Source organism: Gopherus evgoodei, chromosome 10, assembly GCF_007399415.2.
Source record: "Gopherus evgoodei ecotype Sinaloan lineage chromosome 10, rGopEvg1_v1.p, whole genome shotgun sequence".
NCBI classification, from domain to species: domain Eukaryota; kingdom Metazoa; phylum Chordata; order Testudines; family Testudinidae; genus Gopherus; species Gopherus evgoodei.
Genome location: NC_044331.1, coordinates 6549177 through 6576841, shown reverse-complemented (window position 1 = coordinate 6576841; position 27665 = coordinate 6549177). Strand labels below are relative to the sequence as shown.

The 27665-nt window shown below is 40.3% G+C and overlaps 1 protein-coding gene across 4 annotated transcripts in view; it reads right to left on the bottom strand.

The window, feature by feature from the left end:
- The window catches only part of DENND4A (DENN domain containing 4A), an 89364-nt gene extending 63835 nt beyond the window's left edge, over positions 1 to 25529 (bottom strand). For 2 of the 4 annotated variants that reach the window (XM_030577106.1, XM_030577109.1), the window contains exons 1-6: positions 25396 to 25529; positions 8677 to 9006; positions 7511 to 7760; positions 3135 to 3204; positions 1081 to 1250; positions 7 to 248 (exon numbers count right to left, since the gene is read on the bottom strand). In XM_030577106.1, coding sequence (XP_030432966.1) covers positions 7 to 248; positions 1081 to 1250; positions 3135 to 3204; positions 7511 to 7760; positions 8677 to 8984 — 1040 coding nt within the window. In that variant the 5' untranslated portion in view covers positions 8985 to 9006; positions 25396 to 25529. Of the gene's footprint in view, positions 1 to 6; positions 249 to 1080; positions 1251 to 3134; positions 3205 to 7510; positions 7761 to 8676; positions 9007 to 18443; positions 18548 to 20049; positions 20213 to 25395 lie in introns of all 4 variants that reach the window. The other 2 variants (XM_030577107.1, XM_030577108.1) reach the window with 2 other exon arrangements.
- Between the last annotated feature and the right edge of the window lie 2136 nt (positions 25530 to 27665).

Sequence of the window (27665 nt, the reverse complement as noted above, 5' to 3'; positions counted from 1 at the left end):
ACTTACTTCTCAATAGGCAGGACATGAGGACCAGAGATGGAATAACGATAAAGAAAGGTAAGAAACTTCTTGAAAGCATCAAAAAAAGGCCAGTGAGAAAGCAGACAAATGCATTTGTTAGTCTGAACTGTTTTGGAGTTATCCGACTTCCCATCTCTAGTAGTTGCTAACTCTAACTGAGATTTCTGTTTTTCTGTGAGATTCTCCTCAAGATATGGTTCATAGAATTGAATAGCAGCACCATATACCTGCAAAAAATAATATAGTTGATTACAGCTATGTACATTTGCCTTAATCTTTAAAGCAAGCCAACATATCCTAAACTTGCAAGCAAATCAAGAGTATTCTATAGTGTGATAAATTGGGCATATGTATCTTCTGAAATTTATTTAAAAATTTTCTTATGATCACATATAAACCAGACCCTTTTAAATGAATTAAAAAAAAACAAATATAAAGCCGTATGTGAAAAGGCAAGTTAAAACAATTGTCCTTAGAGTAGACAAGGAAATAATGATACAGAGTACAGCTGTCTCTGTAACTACCATTTAAGCTACTTTTGGGGTTGCTCTATAAGCAACTCAAAGTAGTAGACAACTCTTCAACAAAGCCCTCCTGAAATCCATCTTATGGTATGTGACACATAGTAGGCATGGGAACAATCTTGTTCCTATGCCTACTATGTGAAAATCCTGGCTGCATCCATGCAAATTTACTTTACTATCTCTTAGATTTCTGTTTTCACACACTAATGTAACTGAAAAAGAGGGAGGAAGGGAATTTTGTTTTAGGGGCTGATCCAGAACCCACTGAAGTCAACAGAAAGACCCACTGTTGTCTTTAATAGTCTTTCAGTCAAGCCCTTAAAGAACAGGATTCAAGTTTTTTTTAAGTTATCTGTGTAAATGTCTTTTATCATCACTCTAACAAATGTCAAATTGTGTTATAAAATGTTTTACTGTTACTGATGTAGTTTTCTTGTGCTTATAATCGGTTACTTTTCCCAACACTAACTATTCAAGGTTACAAAAAAAACAAAAAAACCCACAAAATTTAATATTTGTTAATTTTTTTCAATACCTTTTCAGCTGAAGCTCCAGTTAGTACAAATGTAGAAAAAACTGGTAGGGGGTATTTACTATTAGATGGCCAACACTCAATAGTTGCACCCATGGGTAGACAAAAAAGAGGCACCGATTCTGGTAATGGGAATGACTCATAGTCTTCTTCAGGATATCGGCATATTAAACCTATTAAAGCAATTGTTAAAAAGGCAGTTACAGAACAAATCCTATGTTAGAAGTGTATGTGTGTATGACCTGATCTCACACAAACACATTAAATTATATAAAAGTACAAATTCATGTCAGGAGGTCTAGAAAAAGTTTCAAAACGTCAGGCCTAGTATATGATTGTCAGGTTAACAGCACAATTCCAAAGAACTAACAGAAATTACATGGCTAAGCACAATATTATGAATTACTTGATATTCTAGGTACTACACAGTAAACAATCTTATTAATTTTTCTTTTTCCATACCTACAGGCTTAAGTACATTTTCATCTAGAAATAGTATAGTATTTTTATCACAAATATCAATGAACAAATTAAATTTCAGATCCACAAAGAAAAAAAAACTGTGAATGTGATGAATCAAGGTAATAAGTCTTTGAATAAAAATTAGTCTTCTAATAAGATTCAACTATGTGTTTAAAAAAGAGAGAAAAAACTTTAATGGTAATTATATTTTTAAAATGACATTAAACGCCAGAGAGCTCTTCAGAGGATATAAATGGGCATAGCTCCATTGACTTCAATAAAGTCATGCTGATCTACACTAGCTGAGGATCTCACTAAGTTTTTAAGATATATGCGACTAACCATTTTTATTTCTAGCTACAACTTCAAAATACATCAAGTTCTAGAGCAAAGGTTTTTCAACCTGGGGGTTCTGAACAGGAGTCTGGGAGTTGCAACCACCTATCCTTTCCCTATTACTAGACAGACAGTTGGGAGCACTGTAGGTCACAGTATGGAAACAATTGAGAACTGATGTTCTAGAGAAATATGAAACCCTATGATATAAGGCTAGTCTCAGGAAGTATAAGGCACTGTAAGTTAGCAAAAAGTATTTTCCTTCAATCAAATTTAACAGTAAAGCATTTGTGTTTTGTATATACAAAACTCTGTGTACATTTATTACCAGAGCGACAAAAAATGTATGTATTTTTTTACATTAGTAAGTACCTATTAGCCAGAGGCCTAACCTACACTATCATATGTGGGGTATATTCTTACCACATCCTGGTAAAAACACAAATGCATTGAAGACTTAGTTCTGCATTGTGAAAATCACTCTCATTTAATGCTGACTTCAGTGGGAATCAAGGATTCTTATCCCCATGCATCATCAGGCCCTCAGTGAATTATATTTCCTCCCCAAAACAGGAAAAATAATGAAGATTCAAAATACAGTATAATTAAAACAGATCTCAAGCCAGTTGACCTTCAGGGCACTACGTAAGCCTCTTCTATTCCCTTCAACTTCTGCCACAGGCAGTGTGAATGTGAAAAATATTTCAGTATTGAGTTCATTTATTCTGATATGATCAAGAAGTCTTGGTATACGTACTCAGGGTTACAGCAGGAGGTGTTCATGACAAAATGAAAAAATCAACTATGTTTTAGTAAAAAAAAATTACAAGACTATTACAAAACATCAGGTGAAATCTTGACTTCACTGAACTCAATGGGAGTTTTGCCATTGATCTCCATGGGGCTAGGTTTTCAACCCAAAAGGTAATTACAGTACCTTTGCCATATTCTGCAACAGAAAAGATAATCTGCAGTAAAACTATCTGAGAGCACTACAATGAATTAAAGAAACACAACAAGATGACTAAGCCTATGTTTAATACAGATGTTTAAAAATGAAAGACAATCATACAAGACAGTAGTCTGGATTTTTTTTTAAATTTATTTTTATTAGAAAGCTATTTGGGTCAGAGGCTTATTTTATTTTTTTTTTACAGTGCCAAAGACAATGTCTGTAAAAAGCTGTCAAGATGAAGGTATGGCTGAGTGTACATATCAGTAACTTAAGAGCGCAACAAAGCTATAAAATAATTACTCACCAGCTTTATATGATATGGTATTGGTTTTTGCCACAGACTTTTTATAACATAGGTATACTGCTGAGCCCCACTGTAAAAAACACAAAAGTCAACACATTCTTATTGATTTACTTGACAAGGTGTAAAGAAAAAAGAAAAGAAAAGAAATACAGTGAAAATAACTAGTTAGGGAAGGATTCCTCACAACTCTTGTTATCTTTTATAGAGTCATGTCCTAGGAACACAGGAATTACCATATTAAATCAGACCCAAGGTCCATCTAATCCAGTATTCCAATTCTGACAGCGGACAGCAGCAGATGATTTAGAGAAAGGAGTAAGAACCACACAGGAGAACATGTGAGATAATTTGCCCCTCATATTAGGTCTCCTCCTAGCTCTTATAGTTAGAAATTGGCTTAAAATCCAAAGCATGAGGTTTAACACCCCTTCCTAATTTTGTTTAGCATTAACTGTAAAAATCTAGATATTCTTGTTACCATACGCATGTCTATCCCTTTTGCTAAACTCTTGGCTTCAATGAGGCTACTTTACTCACACTTACAGTCATGCTGATTTCAATGGCCTGGTCTACACTGGGGGGAAGAAATCGATCTAAGATACGTAACTTAAGCTACAAGAATAGCGTAGCTGAAATTGACGTATCTTAGATCAATTTAGATTGACTTACTTTGCATCCTCGCAGTGCGGGATCAACAGCTGCCGTTCCCCCGCCAACTCCGCTTCTGCCTCTGACCCTGGTAGAGTTCCAGAGTCGACGTGGAGCGCGTTTGGGGATTGATGTATCACGTCTAGACGAGACACGATACATCGATCCCCGATAGATCGATCACTACCCGTGGCGGGTAGTGTAGACTTACCCAATGGGAACTACTCACATGAATCAATATAAAAGCATGATTTCACCCATAAAGTAATAGATTTTTCTCTGCTAGCTTTTCCACTAATCATGCTGAGGCATAGTCTTAACAGGCTTGCTCCACTTAACCTGTAATTTCACACTCTGTGAAACATTTTTAGCACAAATGTCATAATATTTTACAATTTTTAAGCCACAATGATTATCACTTTTCACTTAAAAGAAAGTGTTTTCATGCCCTAACTCCTAAATGGACATGAAAAATAAGAAGAATGAGAAGGTCTTAGAAATAAAAGAGCCAGGTCTGCTAATGAATGTATGGAGAACATAGAAAATCTTTCAAGGAGGAAAGAGAAAGCACGCAAGTTAGCTCACTGGACATTTAAGTGTCAACAACACAAAGTCAACAGTGTGACTTTGGTAGAACTAAAGGAGCAATTTTAAAGTATCTGTTCTTTGATAAATTTCAGTCGATTAGACAACATTGAGCATTAAAGGGACAATCAATTTAAAAACACAGAAATAATGTTTTTAAAAATCTGCTACTGTTAAAAGTAATACCAATAATTACTTTAGCACAGAGATCAGAAAAAGTGTCTGATTTTTCAGTGTTTTTTTTGCATATGATAGCATTCAGTGTACAGAGTCAATATTTTTTGCCAGTTTATGAGGGATTTTTCCCCAAATGAGCAGTAGAGAAGAGAAACTGAAAAAAAAAGAAACAGGAAATGTAGTCGTAAAACCAAAACAATTGGCAATGGGCTCAGAGAAACTACTTTTAAACTCGAAACTGACAAGATTTCAAAGTGACAGTGTCTCTTTAATACCAAGTATGTTTTCCACCACTGTTACTTGACCCTACATGCTGATTATTCACAATACAAAGAAAGCCACATTATATCAAATTTTAGCAGTCATCTTTCCTGTTACATATTCATTGGTCCATGTTTAAGACTGTAATATTGTACCTGAAATATGGGCACTGGTACCCAGTATTTCCTCAGTCAAGAAACTAAAACTCACCTCCTCTAATAGGAGTGGAAAATCCGGTCTTACACAGATGTGTAACCAACTCTTTCAGAGTCAACTGCTTTTAAGTATTTCTTTGCTGTCATACCAACATATATCATGCCAGGCAACAGCAGGATTACAATGTGAACCAAAGGTCACATTTAAAAATAACGAAAAGCCTTTCAGCCCATCTTTATGTGCCTACCCAATCTGCATGCTCAAACATGAATTTTCATATATGCAAAATTTGGAGGCATAGTTTTACATTACATTTTTGAAAACCTGATCACAGCATTCTTTCTTCAGAGTAAAGAGCGGACACAGCATACAACAAATGTTTGGCTCTTATACACCTGCTGGAGCTGTTTCTGCACTGTTGGCTACTATTTAAGGGCCTGAAGTGAATGACAAAATGTTCACTGACGGGAGCAGGATCAAGCCCTGAACATCAACCTACATAAAGTCTGAGGGTTTGTCTACAAGGCACAGCAAAAGTGTGATAGAGGGTTGTGATTTGTAAAATGCACTAATGCACTCTAACTGCCTCATGAACACCCTGCTGGCATGCTCTAAAAGCTACTTAGTTTCTGTTAACATAGTCCTGTTTGAAACGGGACTACATGAACACGAACTAGGTATCTTTTAGAAGGCACCGCAAGGTCTACACAGGGCAGTTAGAGAGCAACACACTACAGCAACAATTTACAAATCAGATGCCTGGCACTGTGTAGACAAGCCATTAGAAAGTTCTCACATCTGGAAAAAAAAGAAGGAAAATTGCCTGACTACAAGCCACAACATGAAAAGTAGAATAAGCAGCATAACAACGTAGACTCAGAAGGTTAACAGTCTGCTGACAATTATTAATTTATGCTTCAAATAGTTAAGTTATCAAATATCATAACGGCAGTGTTACTCAGTTTCTGGATTAAAAGAGAGAGAGTTATTCTTTGAAGTAGCTGTCCCAAAAAGGATCAAAACACTGCTCAGAGAGAATATACACCTTGGCAACATTAAGCAATAAATGAGCTCATTTTTTATTAAAAAAAGAGTCACTGTCAAAGTTGGTAGGCTCAGAATGACCTATTTTTCTTTTTTGTAAAGTCCATGAAATTGTTTCTCTTTACTACTATCCAGAACATACACCACATACAAGATCCACCCCAAAATCAAAATAATTATAAATAAATATACTAATAGCTATCTTTACACCATGCATATCACTGTGGTATCTGAGTACCTTTCTGCACAATAAACTAACAAAAAATAATTAGAACTTAATAGTAACATATATCAAACAGTATTGTCCGTAAGTTTAAAAAAAAAAGTATGTAGCTGTTTAGTTGCGTAACAGATTACTAGATATAGAAGCAGGATGCTTTCATCCCTTTACAAGTGTTCCGTATTCACCACTTGCATTATCCACACAGACACAAACTTTGGCATTCTTTCATTCAAACACTATCAAATTTTCCACTCATCTCAGGAACAGAAGATTTACTGAACTAAAGCAAAAAATTATTTTTGCCTTTTTAATTTTGCCAAGCTGCAGTAACAATAGAAATATAACTATAATATTGTGTGCTCATCAACATTATGCCAGACTTAGACATCAGTTAGTACCTACAGAGAAAGGTGGTTGGCATCCATGACCAGAACGATGAATATATAATCTCCTTTTTTTTTTAAATTCAGCTAGTGACTTTTTTTTCCTTAAATATTTTAAAGTGGCAGAAATAAAGACTCAGTTCAGTTCTTGAATTGATTAATGAAGCCTGTCTTATTTAGGTAATTAAACAGAGCCTCTACCCAAATAGGGAACAAAACTGCTAATAATTTTCCAACTTGGTTATTGCTAGCAGTAGTCTAACATGGAACAAGATTTTCTTCTGAGCATAGTGCTAGTGAAACTGCTAGAGAAGCTACCTCCACTATCTACCCATCCCTTATGTAGTGTATGGCATAGTTTTGTAATATGGTTAAAACACAGTTCTCAGAGTTAGAAATCCCATTCTACATTGAAGGTAATTATGCTGGAAATCTTATTATGTCTGTACAGGGGGGAGGGGGCAATAGCTCAGTGGTTTGAGCACTGGCCTGCTAAACCCAGGGTTGTGAGTTCAATCCTTGAGGGGGCCACCTAGGACCCTGGGGCAAAATCAGTACTTGGTCCTGCTAGTGAAGGCAGGAGGCTAGACTCAATAACCTTTCAGGATCCCTTCCAGCTCTATGAGATAGGTATATCTCCACATATTACATGGCTGTACAGTTGTACAGGCCTGACCTAAAGCCTACTGAAATCAACATATATAATCCAGCATTTTTAAGACATTCCCACATAGGGACAAAGGAAATGTTACCCCCTTTCAAAAACACCTTTTCATTACTTGCTAGAGGTAAATCAGTTCAATTTTTCACCAGCATCTCCCAAGGATTCTTGGTATAAATCCTCTATAAACATTAAAGCATTAAATGTTAACTGAACAAATCCAGACATGCAATCTTACCATACTGTTATTAAGATTCTTGTCAACCTTGCAGAATGTATGTGGAGGGCTCTCTCCCTTACTCGGTATAATTATACATATATCTGTGACAGCCAAGGTGTTTTGGGTCATATTTTCAGAGGCTCTTCGGTAAGTGATGTATACTCTTTGTGATGAGGCACTGCCACTAATGTTTGCAGGACGACCAGATGGAGTGGCTTGAATGATTTCACAGCCCTGTATTAATCTCTCTTTCCCATCATATAAAACCCTGTATTAAAAAAAAAATCAAAGGGCAAAAGTAATTGTTTAAACATAGTGAAGACTGATCCAGAACTATAATTTAAGACTATATGTTTAAGAACAAATTCTGTCGTGCCTCTGATCAGAATAGATTTTCACTGAAAAGAAAAGCTACTTCAGTTCATAGTATATATAAAAACATGTTCTGACAGGAAACTTCCATTCTGATGCTAGATTACCATTTTCTTTGTGTATAATTACCCTTTAATGTGTATTCACATGCAGTTTTCAACCACTAAAAGCCTCCTAAGCTGTAGCTAGACCTCTCACTGTTGTATCTGTGCTCATAATTCAATAGATCACTATTCATGACATATGGGAGGGAACCATCGTCCAGTGTCTTGCACACGAGCGTCAGGACCTCTTTGGTTCTATTCTCAACTCTATTACTGCTTTATTGTATAATCCTGGACACATCACTTAGTTTGTTCCTCATTCATGTAGAAAATGAGATATGATATTAACCTATCTAAAGAATGTGTTGTGAAGAGGATTATTGCTGTCATTAACTAACGGCTTTTTGACACCAGCACCAGACTTTTAATGAACTGTAGCAGGGTCACACAGCATGTTAGTACAGAGCAAGCTGGTGCACTGTAGCTACACACCTCAGCTTACTGCACACTAACTCGCCACACAGACAAGACCTAGAAGCCAACATTTACTAAGTATGATGTTTTTCTACAATACAGGCCAAATCTAAACCCAACTGAAGTCAACAGGATCCCTTCCTTTGATGGCTTTGGATCAGGTCCTACATGTGTAAATACAGCAAGTTCTTAGTACTGCATGTACTTTTGTAAAACTCATACTATTTGTTTGTTAATCATTAGTACCACTTAAAACTACTAGAATCTATAGCACTAATAAAAAAAATTACTCACCCCAGATCAGTAAGTGGAGGCTTGTCCCTTCCTCTCCTGTAGCAAAGGAAGATCTGTGGACCCACAAGACTCCCATTATTGAGATCTGCTGACAGTCCTGATGGAGTAACATCTATGCATTTATATCCCTGTGGCACTTCCTCCCCCAGAGATTTAATAATTACTGTCACATCAGTGATGGGTTCTTTTGGTTTAGCTATTTTATGGCAAGCATCATTGAAGTGGATTTCTTCTTCTAGTGGTTTTGAAATATCCGTCAATCCTGCTACAACAAAGTAGTCAGCAACACGAGCGCCTTTGTCTTCCATCTTCCATCACAGAAAGTTGTATCTGGTAAGTAATAAATGTAGGTATGTTTTTGGAAATAGAAAATTCTCAAATATGTAAGAAAGGAACATTAAGCAATAAATACCATCACTATAGCTATATAGTCAAAAAAAATCAAAAAAGTTTGCATCAAAATATGAACTACAAGCCACAATATGGAGTATACTAAAAAGAGAGACACACCTAAAATTAATTGCTGTAACATTTTTCATTTCTAATTACCCGTTTGCAACACTTAAGAATTGTTACATTTCATCTGTATTGATTTTTAGCTCATACTATTTGACACAGATTTCTCTCTCTCTAAGGAAAGGAGAACTGATATGGCCTCCTTTTGTTACTTACATATTAGTGTATCAGTATCATCAGTGAAAGCAAGGATGTGCAAAGTTTGGGGAATAGCTCGTTAGTTAAATCCTGCTGAGGAGCCAAATGTGTGCTACATATTGAAATATGTGAGCACAGACAAGTGGATTTGTGTATAACCTATGTCAAATAATTTAAGTTTTGAATATATATACACGGGCAGGAAATGTCCTCCATCGTCTAAATATAGTAGGTTATATATTTGAAATCATATCACCTTGCCCATCAGATCTTACAGCATAACCAGGATTAAGGCCAGACCCTGCAAAGAATATTTTGGTGTGCTAATAACTGGTGCCAATTCAGTAAATGATGCAGCTCCCTTGGGTCTGTATTCACACAGAGTATCCAGAATACAACTAGGTTTACTATGCAGCTGGAGAGTTGAGCTTTTGGATGACGTGTAAAACCAAGAACCTGAACATCTAGCCCCTTCGACAATCAAATGGTCAGGATAGAAGAATCAAATCAAGATCACACGAAATTTTTCATAGCAGTAGGGGATGCTAATCCTGTTGTTCTGGTCAGATCCCAGTTTGGGAAATTAGTCTACCTATCTAAATTCCCCGTTATATCAATTGAATAAGGAAATCTTCACATCCAGTCCTAATTTGTTTTGCATAGTATTATTTTGCACTGTTTAATTAGCTGTCATTTTCTACTCTAGGGCGGGTGAATTTTAGTGCAGAATGAAGTGATCCCTGCAAGATGAAAGGATAGCCTTGAAATTAAGTCTAGGAACTAGATGTCTGGAGATTTAGGTTCTATTCCCAGCTTTAAGCCATAGACTCCTATATGACCTTGGGCAAGTCATCTAACCTCTCTGTGTCTCATTGTCTCTATCTGCAAAATAAGGATATTAATACTGCTGATGGGTCATTATGGACTATTATCACAAACCTTTGGGAAACTGCCTAAAAATCATTTATCAAAGTCATACTAGAAACCACCCAATGCATGCTGAAATCTTGCCGAAGCTTGTTTCAAGAACTAGACTTCTGTCACTTTGTTCTGGGGCTGTGAGGGGAGGCATGTTCTGAAATTACTCAGATTACTTCAGATGACTAGAGGAAAGAACCATAACGGGAAAACCACCCCCACCATCCACCTGACCAGAAGAGAAATTCAAATTCTTTTTTCCCTCTCCCATCATCTTTTCTGTGTTCAGGTGAAGTAAATGACTTGATCTATTTATAAAGTTGCATGTAAACCGATAATATTTTGGTTGTATGCAATGTTGTTGTAACCATGTTGGAAGAGCTTTGCAGAAGCTCAAAAGATATTACTTCACCCACTCTCTCTCTCTCTAATCTTATGGTTGTAATTTCCATAGTTTAAACAAACTTTAAACTTTGTGAAACAAAGTTGGCTGTAACTTGCAATTTTTTTCTGCATACTGAGTAAATGATGTAAAGGAGTTTAAAGTCATGTATGGTTACTGAGAAACTAATGCCCATAACTGCAATAAAGAATCTTGAGATATGGCACTTCGCAGTAAAATGCAATAATTACATCTAACTAATCCTTAAAGTACCTAGACAGGTATTGACCTATATCAGAGAATAAACATTTTTTTTAGTTCAACCTTCAGGACTAATTTGATAAAAATAAATCAGGTTTCCAGTATAAATAATAGAATCAGGAGAATAAGAGAGAAGGTATTGCTAACAAGACATATATGAAAGTAATGACTCTATAAACTCAGTCAGAACCTGATGCTGAAGGAATACATCTGAGGACTTACAAGTTCAACAATAATGTAATATGTGCTGTATCTGATGCCCTCAATAAAACCAGCACAGGCTAGCTACAGTACTTAGAGAGATAAGGCGATTTAACACAATGTCTCTAACCTAATTCAATTTCTAAACACTAATATTTTGTAGTTATGCAAATTCAAATAAAGTACTGTATATATTGTGATACTATCATCCTCTATAAAACGTACCTACTGTATATTAAATGTTAACCGAGATGAAAACTTTCTTTTACCAAGCAGCAGCCACTCTGAACCAATGAATGAACGATTGCAACATTTTTAAAATCCAGTGCACAAATATGTTTTTATCAGCTTAAAAACATACAGAAGAGCTTATGCAGTTGCCTAAAAATATCAAATGATTTTTTAGAGCGCATTGAGCAATGTATCAAGAGGAAAATGCATGCTTCATAATGGAGATCACAAAGTAATAGTGATCAAACACAGTCACCAGGTAAATAATAGAAAGGATTTCTTGAAGAACAAAGAAGAGCAAAAGGGTTACACTGAATGAGGCAAGGGCCCTGTGGGTGGAAAAAACAGTAAGTAATGTGATCATGTAAGTAATGCATATGCATAAAGGGGTCATATTTAAGGTTGCACAGGACTTAATTCTGGCATTTTCTACCTTTCGAGTGCTTGACTTTGCAAACTTAACAGCCTTTTAACATAGGGGGGTTTTGTGTGTGTGTGTGTAATATTATAATCCTTTGTAATGCATTTTGAGATTTAAGGTGCTAAATGATATATATGCTACACAAGGCTATTAATAAGCTAATAAAATCTCATCAGCATGTTCTATAAATTGATGTCGCTGGACAGACTAGAATGAAGCTACAGCGCACCTTATAGGCAACACATTAGACTTAGGTTACATAGCAAAGAACATTTCCCTGAATTTATATTCCAGTGTGCATAGAATTCTGGCAGGCTGCTTCCCCAGATGCAAGGCTGCTACACTGTGCAGGCGTGTGGCCATCCAGAAAGGAAACCTGTAGGATAGCTGTGTGAAGATGGGAGAACAGGCAGCTGTTCAACTGGCAAAAGCACATGAGGAAAGAAGGGGGAAGCTGCTGCTATCCAGGCCACACACATTCACACATGCTCATTACACAATACAAATGACTGTTTTTCTGCAATGTACATTATAAAGCATTTTTTAATTCAATAAAGAATGCAGAAATAAATGTTATTCTTTAAGATCAATCAGCTCTTAAATGTAGTATAAAATTAGCATAGCTGTTGTGTTGAATAATCAGTTAAGCAGAAAAATGGAGGACACTTTCTACTATGATCATCAGTTTAATAAAAGAGGTCAATTTTTAGTTGAAAGTAGTATATAAGTTTGTGAAAGCTCTTTCATTTGGATAGGATGGAAGTGTCACTGAAGCTGTTATCAATACAAAACAGAACTGAAGTAGCATTTCCCAAGGATTTTATGAAAATGTGGTGGTAAGCGTGGTCAGAGCACTGACCTGAGGATCTGAGCCTGTCCTATATAAACGGTTCCTTTGTTTGTTTGTTTTTAAATGTACATTTAACAAGCAGACATGTATTTATCGATGTTCTCCTATCTATGCTTGACTCTCTATTTATATTGCCATTTAGCATGCAGGGGTTCTTGCCTAGAGCAGCTCTCTCAGCATTCTACAGCCATTGAAATTCTCAACCAGAGCATCCCCGTAGAGTGCTGTTGGTACTTGCAGGAGTCAAACCAAGGATTCAAGCCAGGGAAGTTGGGCCTCATAAGAGGATGCTGTGAAGATCACACCTATGGTCATTGTCACTTGGGATGCAGGTTGTTCCAAGAGAATATTTTATTAAGCATTTTTCTTATGGTAGTGCCTAAAGGCCAACCAAGAATGGGTCCCCATTCTGTTAGTCACTGTACCGAGTAAGAGAGACCCATGCCCTGAAGAGCTTACAATCTAAGAGAGACGCAGGGTGGGGTGGGGGAGGGCTATAACACACAAGTAGAGTAAAGAATGTGTGATGGAAAATGGCATGTTAGTGCAACAATTTTTGGGGGGAAGTGAGGTTAGATAAGAGGAGATCAGCTAAATGGAAAGAAAAGTGAAGGGAGAAGGAGGACATTGAAAAGGGAGAGAGAGAAGGACAAGGCAGGAGAGAAGAGGATGAAGGGGGAGGTTGGAATGAAGGTGAGGTGAAGAGACTCTGAGGGGAGAGGAGTGGAAGTGTTGGAGCAGACAGCCAATCAGCATAGGGCAGAGAAAGCCCAGTCAAAACTGAAGAAAGTTCTCCACATCTAAGACCAAAAGGTGTTCTCTGCCTGCTGCTGCTCCTACTGGCTGGAGTCTCTGCCTGGCTCCTCACACAGTTGTTCCTCACAAAGCCACATTTTTGGGAGGCCACCACCTGGGTCCTAGTGCCTGCAAACTCAGAAAGTCTCCGCTGCAAAGTTCTGGGTCCAGAGGGGTAGCCCTGGCAGAGCCCCGTTTTATCCCCTCTGCCTCTAGCCCAACAGTACCTGCTTTGGCTTCTTCTGCCCATGTCAGCTGGAGTCTCTGTTTGGTTCCTCTCAACAGTTTTCCATGCCAAGGCTCATCTCCCCTCTCCCCCACTTACACCTAGTATAGCATGATATTATTTCCCCCATTCAGAACAAGTAGCATATAAGACTCATTGAAACTTCTGTAATTTATCTGCAACTTTTGGAAAATTAAGGCTGTGGGGGTACCCCCGAAATTGGGTGGGATCATTCTCTGCACAAATGAGACCTTCGAGACTTTAGCTGCTACCACTGAACCCAGTAGCTAAACTGAAAACTGTGGATCTTTGTAAGTGTTAGGGATATTTTTCATTCATATTTTGTTTTTACAAAGTTGGGAAGGATAGTGACCCCGCACTATATAACCATTTTTGGGGTGAGCAGAAAGGAATGCTGAAAATGCACTTCAGGAGACTGAATAAAACTAGCACAAAACTAGACTTTTAACTGAAATGTAAGGCTTGCTAGAGAGCTAGATTTCTGAGTTCCACAAATTTTACATTTACATTATTTTATGGCCTTCTTCTGTCACCTTCAATAGCAATTTGTATTGCTCATTTATAGTGAAAGTATTGAAATGTTGCTTTATTATATCAAACATACACACTACGATTGTTAAAACTACAAAGAAGAAACTATACACATACACAGAATATGCATGTACAGATGGTAATGTGTTGTGGATATCCTCTTCTAACATCTAAGCATCACATTTATTTCACTTAAGATCCTTCTGCAGAGCCATTTCAGCACTATGTTATATTCAAAAAACTATCAGCTCCAAGGAGATGTGCTGCCAATGAGAGGTTACATATAAATAAATGATTAAAATTAATTGCGTTCCTACTCACTGAACACTAGGTTAATTATAAATTACGTCTAACACATCTGTGAAGCTAAACATCATTCTATCTTATTGATACTCTGCTCAAAATCTAAGAATCCCCTAACCAAACTAGTAGCATACATTTAATCCCAGACAGATTAAAAAAGGCAGAGGCAAACAGGTACCCATTTATAATACACATTTTCGCTATATAAATCTTTTCCATGTCAAGGCTTATCTTAACCCTCTTCCCACACATAATGTATGCCTAGTATAGCCTGAATTTATTTCCCCAGATCAGCACAAGTCTTGATGATTTTTATTGATTTGGGGATTTGTCCTGCTTTGAGCAGAGGGTTGGACTAGATGACCTCCTGAGGTCCCTTCCAACCCTGATATTCTATGATTATATGCTTCTTCTGTCATTTAATTTCAACTTTTGGAAAATTAAAAAAAATAAGTGATGCTACAGCTCTCCTTGAGATCTTTATTTTTCTTGATACAAAGCCTTGCAGCTACTAAATATATGATACAACAAAAAATAGGTAAAAAGTTAATTCAGTGGTTGATTATTCACACAGATGCTTATATTTATAGATTTGTTGAGAAAGATTCAAATGCAGTTTTTGATGTGATGAAATTACATGAATTGTACACTTCAGTCCTCAAAAAGGGGAGAGAAGAGGGTAATATACAGGTAATGCAGAGTAAATAGTCATTGTGCAAATATCAAGGTACACACAGACTAATCTGAACAACTGTAATAATATAGCTAACAGAGTAATGAACATTTCTGTAGCAACTTTCATGCCAAATGACTCCAAAGTACTTCGTAACTATATACATATACCATTCTGCAAGTAGCTCCCATGGAGAGGAGAAAAAAAAGGTACAGCACACCGCACAATACTTGTGGATATGAGCATGTTGAGACAAAGCTCTTATGAAGAAAGCCATATGTAACCTGTTACAGAGCTCTCTGGAGGTAACTGTGGGTTCCCACTCCATTCACGTAGCCTCTAAAGCTTGGAAACAGGCCTTAATTATAAAGATTGAGGATATTTTCCTTTTTTAAACGTTTTTTAAAAGGAAGAATAGAGCCCTATCAGACGTTCTACACACATATGCCTAAGAGTATACCAATATAGCTTCTTTTTAAGGTGAGAACAACAAAAGGTGATATTCTCTAGTGCTAAATACCCTGCTTTACTTTTTAATCTATTTTTAGATTAATATATAAAAACATGAATTTTATTTTATAGTTAAAAAGCAAACACTATTTCTCAAACAAAAAACAGCAATATTATTACAGAGCTGGTGGCAATTATGCAAAAGGAAGAGTCTTGAAAAGATTAACACATTTTAAGACTTATTAAATCGATGTATCTTATTTTAGTGCTGAATACAGAAACCAGTCTACCATGTGTACGGTGCGAAGCATTCTGAGGTTATAAACAGATGCTTAGAGGTGTAGGACAGTATAACACACATACTTTTTCAGCCTTAATGACCAGAAACTTAACAACTAACCTGGAAAAAAGTAATTTAAAAAAATCATGTATTTTCAGAAGCTACCAGTAAAGAATGGCAAATGACAAAACACTACTGCAATACCTATCATACAGTGAAATATCACTGGGATTACAATGTACTGCACACATACTAGTTTCACCATTACACTTGCAATAAAGGCAAGATGTGGTTTTCTGTTATTTTTTAGAACTGTTTGCGACTTCCATTCAAACAAAATGAAAAGAAAAATCACAAACAAAACAGTGAAATCAGTGGGCATCTAGACAGCATGCTGCCCTCAAACCAGTTAATTTCTTACTTGAGAATGTATATAAAGACAAATGTTCACCAAGTAATCTATCTTCAGTAACAGACATATTTAATACTTGAAGTGATTCCACTGATCTTGCAAGATCATCTTTTAATCTTCCTGTCCTGATTCTTCTTCCTGCCTGCATTTTCCTTTGAGAATATTCAACAGCTTGTTATTAACTTAATTTTCCTGTTAGGGTCCAAGTAGTATTTGTCTCTGCTAAATATGTCTGAAGTAGAAGAGGTTTTCTTTGTTTGCCTAGCTATAGAGTGATGCTCTACCAAAGAACAGGGAATAAAAATCTCCATTAGCAAGTAGGAAACTTTCTCTGGAAAACACGGAAGACTACATCATCAGTTTCTGCATAATTTACAGTTTCATTTAGCAAAAAACCAAACAAAAAACACAAACAATTTTAAGGCCAAAGTTCTCAGGCATATTCACTAATACTGCAGTCTTAAAAAAGAAGAAAAAAATCTTCAATTTAGATACCCAAAAATTGAGAAACAAAAAAAAAAAAAAAAAAAAAGGCAGTGGCTGCTTTTGGAAATTTGTCTGCAAGCTTCTAGTAGCTCTAGAGCCCTCCAAACAGGAACCAAATGCAATATTTTCTTCCTAGGCATGTAAACAGAATACTTCAGGGCCTTTACTGCTGCTCATAGCTTTGCCAAGCAGCAGGAGAGTAAAATTAACAAGAACTGATCAGTTTCACTGTGGCCATTCAGAACTATTTGTGGGAAGTAACATTGTCATGAATCATGCCACTATGCACTGCACCTTGGTCAAACTATGAGGAACTCCAGTTATTCAAAGCAAAGGATCCCAACTCTCCTGCCACAAAAAAACAGACACTGAGTGAAAGGTAGAGCACTAGAGGCCCCATACTGGTAATCCCTTAGCAGCAGCCATAAAATTCTGGGAGTGGATTGGTCATTACACAAAGAAAAACCTATTTCCCCATGCTAATGTTTTCCTCTCTCCCCTACTGTTACTCACACCTTCTTGTCAACTGTTGGAAACGGGCCATCCTGATTATCACTCACAAGGTTTTTTCTCCTGCTGATAATTGATTACTCTCATTATAGTTAGAATGGCAACACCCATTTTTTCATGTCCTCTGTGTATATATATCTTCCTACTGTATTTTCCACTGGCGGCATCTGATGAAAAGGGTTTTAGCCTACAAAAGCTTATGCTCAAATAAACTTGTTAGTCTCTAAGGAGCCACAAGTACTCCTCGTTCTTTTTGGGAAAAAAGATATCAGAGACTCTCCTCACAGAAGAAGTGGAGCTTCACACTTATTAGCCAGTGTTATCCAGGGACCAATGTTATCCAGGAACCAGAATAGCAATGTGAAAGAAGCAGCATCAACCTCTCCCATCTGGCTACCTATTCTGTTTTCTAGCAATGCTCTCACACACTGTGCTGTCTTCACTGCTGTTGTTATCCGTGCTTGGTGGATTCAAGCTCATTTGAGTAGGCTAGCCCATGCACAACTTCTGCTGTGTAGACATAACCGGAATTTGATTTCACTTCTTTCACTATCTTCTGATAGCCCAAATACTCTTTCATCCTATTCAGGAATTTTCTATCTTCCTCTCTGAAGTGTTCCTTTGCATTTATTTTAATATATTGTTTTGGGTTTGGGTTAATATTCTTTTGAGGTTTACTTTACAATGTCATTTCTCTTTTAAGATCTTGATACTCCAGCACATTCATCTCATCCCTCCATCCTGTTAGCACTACATATTCTCTATACTCTAGTCCTAGTTTAGTATTTTTCCTACTATAATTAGATGCTTCCTGCCCATTTGCCATTATTATTATAACAGATGGGATTAGTTGTTCTTCAGATGTGGAACAGTCTAACTATTTCTAATCTAGAGAGACAAGGTGGGTGAGGTAATATCTTTTATTGGAGCAACTTCAGTTGGCGAGAGAGACAAGGTTCCAAGCCTCACAGAGCTCTTCTTCTGGTCTGCATATTTCTATTCTAGACTATTTATCTCACTATCCTCTCAATGATCTCCTCTGCTACATTAAAAGATTGAGTTGACTAGATACATTCACTGAATAAAAGTTAACTTTTATTTTACAATGAAACATGCATGAAAGGCCACCTCCTACAGGCAACCCTCTGTTATATGTAAATACCTTAAGGCAGTAATTCTACAGCATTGCTATTCTGAAGACCACGTCATAAGAGACATATTCAGAGGCTTTCATCCTCCACTGCTTAGTTCTCAAAATGTTTCTTTCTGTGGACAAACAGAAATGCTCCATGGATCCAAGATTGAGAATATCACTCTAAAGTATCCCTAAGCTTTTGGGACATTTCTAGTGATAGACCTGCCTGAGCCAGGAAACTGATTTTATTTGGAGGGGGGGTCACTTGCAGAGTTAATGACAGATTTCATTGTACTTTAAAAAAATGCATACACATGAATAAGTATTTGAAATGTAAACTATCTTGGCCCTAATCCATTTAGACTTCTACTTACTAGCAATTTTCCATGTGTCTATCATCTGACCTCAGCCCAGTTTCTGTCATTACCATTTCTCCAAATTAAGTGTTAATTCCTAAGAAAACAGTTCAGTGCTTTAGAAAAAAAATAATCAGACCCCTCAAACCATGGAATTACATTTTTTAATATATTCCCTCAATTAGCAATTTATTTCCAGTTGACTTCATCTCAAAGATGTGCATAACCATGTCCTGGCTAGGAACAGCCTCTTCCAAATAAGCAGCTGTAGTTTAAATGTAATGCCTGTCAGTGCTAGGTAAACAAATTATGATTTTAAATATATTCTCCAAATACTCACTACAGAAATTACTTCCAATAACTTTGCAACATCTTACTACTAGAGAAGACAACTATTTCACTCTCCTATTTCGACACTGGATGAAATAAGCAACAATTTTACTCAGTTATTACAATAAATAATACAGAGGGCCAACCTCTCCCTATGAATGAAGACCACGGGCTCTATTTACTCTAGATTTTCCCTGCTCATCCTACTATTGCTAGCAAGGGTACAGTTCCTTCACTGGTAACAGCAGAAGTTCCATTGTCAACTGGTCATCAGCATTTAAGCCACTGTGTACTTGACCAGAACATGCAACTAGTGTAAGGTAATGCCCATTCCATCTTGGTTGGTAGGGCACTGACCCCAGGATAATCTACAAAAGCCTCCTTTGCAGGACCGAGGGAAGGAGAAGCATGCAAAGCAGTCACAATATTCTGCACTGAGATGCACTTGATCCAGGTCACCTCTGCATCCAGTAGCAGAGGGCCAATAAGAGCTCAATTATGTGCATCAAATTCCCCATTCTGAGGCATGTGGGGTACTGAACAGTTAAAATGCAATTTAAACAGCTGAGTATTTAAAAGATAAACAAACGTGGCATAATTATAAAACGGAGGATGGAGTATTGCATAGGGGCCAGTGGTAATCGTGATGCATTTTAAGTGACAGGTCCTATTTTTCAGAATGAATGTATGCACACTAAATGTAACTTCAGGCAGTTTTGGTAACTGCATATGCAAATAGCCAACTATATGTGTAACTGCTCATTTGTGCTGTTTCCACAACTGCATGTGCAATCACAATAAGCGTACATGCTACAGCCAGATTCTCAGACCCCATTACGCCCCACATATCTATTAAAAATGGAAAGGGCAGTGATATAAGTGTCCAGTAAGATGAGAGAAACCACATTTTAGGGAATAATTAACCGAAAGCGTTATCATCTACAGACCTTAGGTGCAATGGCAGCAGCCTTTGGAAATGTGTGGTGCCAGAGTCCAAATAGCCTCCTGGAGCTTTGATATGTTGGATGGTTCAAACCCTTTGACCTTCCCATTGAAGGCTGTGAAAACAGCAGGAGCTCGCAGTGTAGAGAAGCCAGGGTAATATGATCACTACAACCAAAACCAAAAAGACATGCTGCTGTGTCCTATACATAACATAAGAACAGCCATATTGGGTCAGACCAAAAGTCTATTTAGCCCAGTATCCTGTCTTCAGACAGTGGCCAATGCCATGTGCTTCAGAGGGAGTAACAGTACAGGTAATCATCAAGTGATCCATCTCGTCACCCATTCCCAGTTTCTGGCAAAACAGACGACACTAGGGACACCAGCCCTGCCCATCCTGGCTAACAGCCATTGATGAACCTATCCTCCATGAATTTATCTAGTTCTTTTTTGAACCCTGTTATAGTCTTGGCCTTCACAACATCCTCTGGCAAGGAATTCCACAGGTTGACTGTGTTGTGTGAAGAAATACTTCCTTTTGTTTGTTTAAAACCTGCTGCATATTAATTTCATCTGGTGACCCCTAGTTCTTGTGTTATGAGAAGAAGTAAATAACACTTCCTTATTTTTTACTTTCTCCACACCCACCATGATTTTACAGACCTATCATATCCCCCTTTAGTCATCTCTTTTCCAAGCTGAAAAGTCCCAGTCTTAATCAATCTCTCCTCATACAAAAGCTGTTCCATACTCAATCATTTTTGTTGCCCTTTACTTAACCTTTTCCCATTCCAATATATCTTTTTTTGAGATGGGGAAACCACATCTGCACACAGTATTCAAGATGTGGGCATATCATGGATTTATATAGAGGCAATATGATATTTTCTCTTTATTATCTATCCCTTTCTTAATGATGCCCAACATTGTTACCTTTTTTGACAGCCATAGCACATTGATTGGATATTTTCAGAGAACTATCCACAATGACGCCACAATCTCTTTCTTTAGGGGTAACGAATAATTTAGAACCCATCATTTTATATGTATAGTTGGGATTATGTTTTCCAATGCGCATTACTTTGCATTTATCAACACTTAATTTCATCTGCCATTTTGTTGCCCAGTCACCCAGTTTTGCAAGATCCCTTTGTAAGTCTTTGCAATCTGCTTTGGACTTAGAACTATCTTGAGTAGTTTTTGCCACCTCACTGTTTACCCCTTTTTCCAGATCATTTATGAATATGTTGAATAGTACTGGCCCATCTCTTGTTTTCAGTTTAGTAGCTCAGTTACGTACAAAAAGTTGCACGTTTTTTATCTTCTGTATTTTTAAACGTACATTGCCCAGAACTTAAATTCACCCAACACCTTCTAGCCAGAAGCAGAAGTAAACATGTACAGCAAGGAAAAAATATGCAATGTCCAGGGCAAAAGCTGTAGTAAGAAACTTACCCTCCAAACACCTAATGAATGTGAACACACTGCCTAAAATTTAACTAAGTACCTTCCACCATTCTCCATGCTTGGCCAAGAATAGTGATATTCTGAGTGTGTTCTTTAAAAGTGATAATGGTAGTAAACTGGTGGAGAAAAATCACAAGGAAATAGTCTCTCTGTAGAGGCTTCCTTCCCTGCCTGAGTAAGAGTTCAGCATGTAGTCTGACTACAGGATTGCACACTAATTTAGCAGAACACTTTGTTTCTACATACAGGTTTGGTTAGCATGACTGCAGTAGGGATCTAATTACTTTTGCACTTGCAGCATTTGAAAAGAGTTGGGTTTTTTCCACTAAGTTTATGCAATTATACAGCCAAAGCTACCTACTTTTGTAAACTGACAGCTCAGAATCTGGCCCAGTCACACAACTGTATTTTCAGAATAATCCCACTGAAGGGAATGAGCTCATTCTGAAGTTACAGAAGCGTGACCAAGATCAGAATCTGACCCAACAGTCATCTTCTGCTTATTTGTATAAACTTGTTTCAGCAAAAAGGGGGTTTCCCTCTGAGTTTTTTTTTTATTTGCATACAAATTAATCTAATTTCATGCCTTACACTTACTGCTGGGTTAATTTTAGCAAAGCTGTGAAGTGGGCAGTGTAGTAGACACACTATCACTGGGGGAGAACTCTCCCTGGCAATAAAAAAAAACAAAACAAAAACACCCCCTGTTTAAACTGGCACTTTCTGGAAAGTGGGGGGTTCACACCCCTGAACGACTAAAGTTTTAGTGCTGAAAGTGGAAGTGTAGATATGACCAGAAGAGAGCATGTTTATTAGATCTGTATGAGCAATGGCATGCTTCCCTCTAAGACTCTGTTCTACTTAAACTCCCTCCTATGTCAAACAGGAAGATATTAGGAAACTGCTATTTTGCTACTGGGAGCTAAGCCATTGTTTCTGAACACATATTACATCATTTATTTTTTTTTTTATTAAACCTGACTTAAGTTGTGCAACTTGTTTTAACCCCCGACTTTTCAAATGCATGCTACCACAGTGCTTATAAATATGTTCATAGCAGAGTGAATAAATGGGCATCTAACAAAACAGAAGATTTTCTGTAAGTATTAGTTTCACTAGTTAGCAGAAGTCCTTTCAGAATCTTTCTACTTTCTGAAACATACCAATTTAACTTTCTCCATGATTACATAGCTACAGTTTTATGAAGTACTACAACCTGTTCTGACTTGCAAAAGAAGTTCCAATTCTCAACAAATATATGTAAAGGGAACGGAAGAGGAGAGATTTTCTACATTTAAGTATAATATTTGTCATAACTTCACATTTCAATTTTAGTAACCTATTAATCCAATTACAATTATTCAAATTAACCAGACAACAACATTCAGACTAGAAAATGTGCATATAGATGAATCAGTCAGATAAACTATTCATCTCACCCTGTAGCGCACATTCATTCTATGGCAAATAAATTGTTGAATGTATTTAATTGTGGCAGCTCGTGTCAAAATGGTGGTAGCCACAGTTTCCAGTGGAAAAGTGATGTGGGGTGGCAGCATTTAGAACTTTCCCTAGTGTACCTTTAATATATCCACTACAAGACTTGTATGTTTGCTGCCTAGCAATTATTTTAGAACAGAAAAATTGTCTCCCATTGCTATCACTAGATCAGCTACACCAGTGGGAGCCCTAGCGCAGAAAAGGCTCTGTCAACTGTGACAAAGATAAAAGTGTCAAAAGTTAAGTCTGCTCAGATATAGAATTTATATCTATTACCTCCACACAGACAGAAATTGCCCCAGAGATGTTTATATAATCACAAATTGAAGAGCAAATAATTTGCAAGAATGTTAAAAGTGTGGCTGACACTACAAAAATAACCCAAGAACTCCAGCATATGAATCTTCTTAATACAGAAGTATTTATCGATAGATAACTGTTACTTTTGAATGAATACAGAACAAGAAAACCACAAAGAGTTCTGGTCCTACAGTACGCCGAAAACCTTGTTCACACTAGTTTCTAGTAACTGGATACTGTCCTGACCTGATCAGACTCTTCTATAAAACTTGCTCCAAAGGGAGCGAAGCTCCTCAGCACCTTTGCAGGAAACTCCTCACATCAGTGGGCCCTTAAAATTTCAGACTACATTATTTAAAAAATCAATTCTGATTAAAAGATGTGCATAGTAAAAATCCAATACTCAGAAAGCATGCAAAGGCTGTAAATCAGATTATCCTTTTTTGGCCTTTGTATCTCTTTGGCCAATGTATCTATGTGATTCATTGCAAGAACTGAAAACAAAAGCTTTAAGGCTCTATTTCCTATAAATAAATAGGAAGTCAATGCCAGGAATCATGAACAGCCCAATGAAACCTGAATGCGTTTAGCGGGATTAAGCTGTCAAGGAAACAGTTCAGTATTCACATTCATTTTACAGTAAGACTATACTCAAGATCCTCACTAGTCGATTCATTTTAAGCAGCATGATTCTGAACATATATAGGTTAAAAGATTCTTGCAAGGCTAGGCTTGTACATCCAATACAAACCAAAGTTCATCCATGTACTCCTCGACCCCTTTGATGGCTAGATTGATTCAAATAGTTTCCCTAAATCAGAGTACCTAACAGCAATGATTAAACACAGAAATATTTAATCTTTCTCAAAGTGAAAGATTATGTATAGTACATTTTATTTTATTTTTTTTACAGAAAACACTGGCTGAATAACAGTTCAAGAAGAAATTGTGAAATGAGTAAAAAAGCTGTCCAAAACATTACTCTTCTAGTCAGTTTAATTCAAACATTAGCCGTCAGATCTAACTGCCAAGTCTACATCTCGTAATTTCCATTGTAAACAGACATGAATTGGGGTGCTAATGCATTCTTTAAATAGAATTTAAAGATAAGCAGTGGCTCAAAGTCATCAAAATAATTAACAATCCACTAAACATTAGCATGTGGCCCACTGAGTGTGTAGTAAATTCTGATATTATGATAGGACAAAAATCTCAGGGCTCCAGAAACGACTTTTTTTACCATAGTGTTGGTGGTGTTACAATAATCCAGCAAAATTGCTGTAACCTGTATGTAGCCAAGGGAAAAATCAGAGGGGGAGGAGGGAATCACAGATCTGTGTTTGTAATCCCCATTAGTTATCTAGTAAAGTGGATGGGAATTTACAGATTCAGTGAACAGAAGTCTCAACCCGTTTCTTCCTCTGCAGCTGCCCAAGCCAGCTCTCGTGGCCCTGCTTGCGTGTGTAACATGGCAGGTCAGCGTGCACACGCGATCTCTGGCAGCAGGGGATCCCTGCCCCTGCACACGGCGAGGCCCTCCCGTCTACACAGCGGCGTTACAGCGGGGCCGTTTTAACGCCCCTCAGGGAAGTCACACGTCTGCCCCCATCAGACAGCGCTGCCGTGCAGCCAGACGCCCCCTGCTCCCCGCAGCGGAGCCGCCCGAGCCGCCCACCCCGCCTTCGCACGATCCTGCCCGGCGCGGCCCGAAGGAAAGCCTTGCTGGGCGCACCACATCCCCGGCAGCTGACGGACAGGCACCGCCCCACACACGCTCGGGAACCCCCGGATCGCGGGGGCGGCGGGATCTAGGGGATCGCCCCCCCCTCGACAGGGAGCGGGGCAGGATACATTCGCGTCGCGCCGCCTGCTCTAGGGCTGCAGCCGAGTCATGTCGCCCCCACCCCCATACTCCAGGGTGGCCCCCCGTCGTCATCGCCATGCCGGCTCCCTCAGGGGTTCCTGCCCGCCTCACCGACACGGCCCCCGCTGCCCGGGCTAGCGCCCCACGGTGGCGGAGACACCCCAACCCCCCCCCAGCGGTGACAGCTCCGCACGTTACCTCCGCCGGCGCTGCTCACCTCAGACCGGGGCAGCGCTCCCCATGGGGGCGGCTGGTGGATCCTCCTCCTCCCGCCCTGCGCGATGGAGAGAGCGAGCGCGTCGCGAGCCAGTCCCGGCGCCCTTATCTCATCCTAACGGGAGCCCGAGCCGCCGCCGCCGCCTCCCCCGCCGGCCCGCCCGCGTGGGTGTCTCAGGCGGGATCCCCCCTCCCCTCAGCACCGCCTCCTGTCGCCGCCATCTTGCCTGGCTGGAGGGGGGAGGCCTCCTTGGCCCGCCGGATGTCGCTGTAGGGGCTGCCCTCGGCTCCCCTCCACCGCACGGGGCGAGAGCCGGGGTCAAGTGTGGGCAAGCAGCGGCCCCCCACCGTTTGCCTCTCCCGCGAGGAGTGCCCCCACCTCCAGGGCGAGCAGCGCCCCCCCACCGCTTCCCTCTCCCCCTACCTCCAGGGCGAGCAGCGCCCCCCCACCGCTTTCCTGTCCCGCGAGGAGTGCCCCCACCTCCAGGGCGAGCAGCCCCCCCACCGCTTCCCTCTCCCCCTAACGCCAGGGCAAGCAGCGCCCCCCCCTCCGCTTCCCTCTCCCGCGAGGAGTGCCCCCTACCTCCAGGGCAAGCAGCGCCCCCCCTCCGCTTCCCTCTCCCGCAAGCAGCGCCCTCCCACCGCTTCCCTGTCCCGCGAGGAGTGCCCCTACCTCCAGGGCGAGCAGCGCCCCCCCACCGCTTCTCTCTCCCCCCTAACGCCAGGGCAAGCAGCGCCCCCCCACCGCTTCCCTCTCCCCCCTACCTCCAGGGCGAGCAGCGCCCCCCCCACCGCTTCCCTGTCCCGCGAGTGCCCCCACCTCCAGGGCGAGCAGCCCCCCCACCGCTTCCCTCTCCCCCTAACGCCAGGGCAAGCAGCGCCCCCCCCCCGCTTCCCTCTCCCGCGAGGAGTGCCCCCACCTCCAGGGCGAGCAGCGCCCCCCCCACCGCTTCCCTCTCCCCCCTACCTCCAGGGCGAGCAGCGCCCCCCCCCGCTTCCCTCTCCCGCGAGGAGTGCCCCCTACCTCCAGGGCAAGCAGCGCCCCCCCACCGCTTCCCTCTCCCCCCTAACGCCAGGGCAAGCAGCGCCCCCCCACCGCTTCCCTCTCCCGCGAGGAGTGCCCCCTACCTCCAGGGCGAGCAGCGCCCCCCCTCCGCTGCCCTCTCCCGCGAGGAGTGCCCCCCCACCGCTTCCCTCTCCCGCAAGGAGTGCCCCCACCTCCAGGGCGAGCAGCGCCCCCCCCTCCGCTTCCCTCTCCCCCCTAACGCCAGGGCAAGCAGCGCCCCCCCACCGCTTCCCTCTCCCGCGAGGAGTGCCCCCTACCTCCAGGGCGAGCAGCGCCCCCCCACCGCTTCCCTCTCCCGCGAGGAGTGCCCCCCCACCGCTTCCCTCTCCCGCGAGGAGTGCCCCCACCTCCAGGGCGAGCAGCGCCCCCCCTCCGCTTCCCTCTCCCCCCTAACGCCAGGGCAAGCAGCGCCCCCCCACCACTTCCCTCTCCCCCCTACCTCCAGGGCGAGCAGCGCCCCCCCCCCCCGCTTCCCTCTCCCGCGAGGAGTGCCCCCTACCTCCAGGGTGAGCAGCGCCCCCCCCCGCTTCCCTCTCCCCCCTAACGCCAGGGCAAGCAGCGCCCCCCCCCGCTTCCCTCTCCCCCCTAACGCCAGGGCAAGCTGTGCCCCCTGCCGCTTCCCGCAGCCCCGGGGCACCCCCATCCACATACAGACACATCTCCTAGCTCAGGGATACTCAGACCTCAGGGGTTCAGGAACCAAATTAAAGATCAACGGCACCCAAAAGAGGCACAGTCCTGTGACCTCATACTAAATGTCATGGCTAGAGGGGTGAGGACCTTGTCTAAGTTATATTCAGATTTAAACACCATGACAGGAATGATTTAGTTTTTATATACATGTATATTAGTCTTACAATAATATTTGACCAGTCAACTGTATCAACTACAATTGGTTAGTAACATCATAAAACATCCTGAGTGGCTAATAATTAAATCACATTGTTTTAATATCATACGCTGCAAAGAACTACAGGAGACCTTAAAGCAGGGGTTTTCAAACTGCAGTCAGGACCCCTCAGCAGGTCATGAGGGTATGTGGGGGGTTGCGAGCTGTCAGTCTCCACCCCAAACCCTGCTTTGCTTCCAGCATTTATAATGGTGTTAAATATATTAAAAAGCATTTTTAATTTATGGAGGGGAGGGGGTTTGCACTCAGAGGCTTGCTATGTGAAAGTGGTCACCAGTACAAAAGTTTAAGAATC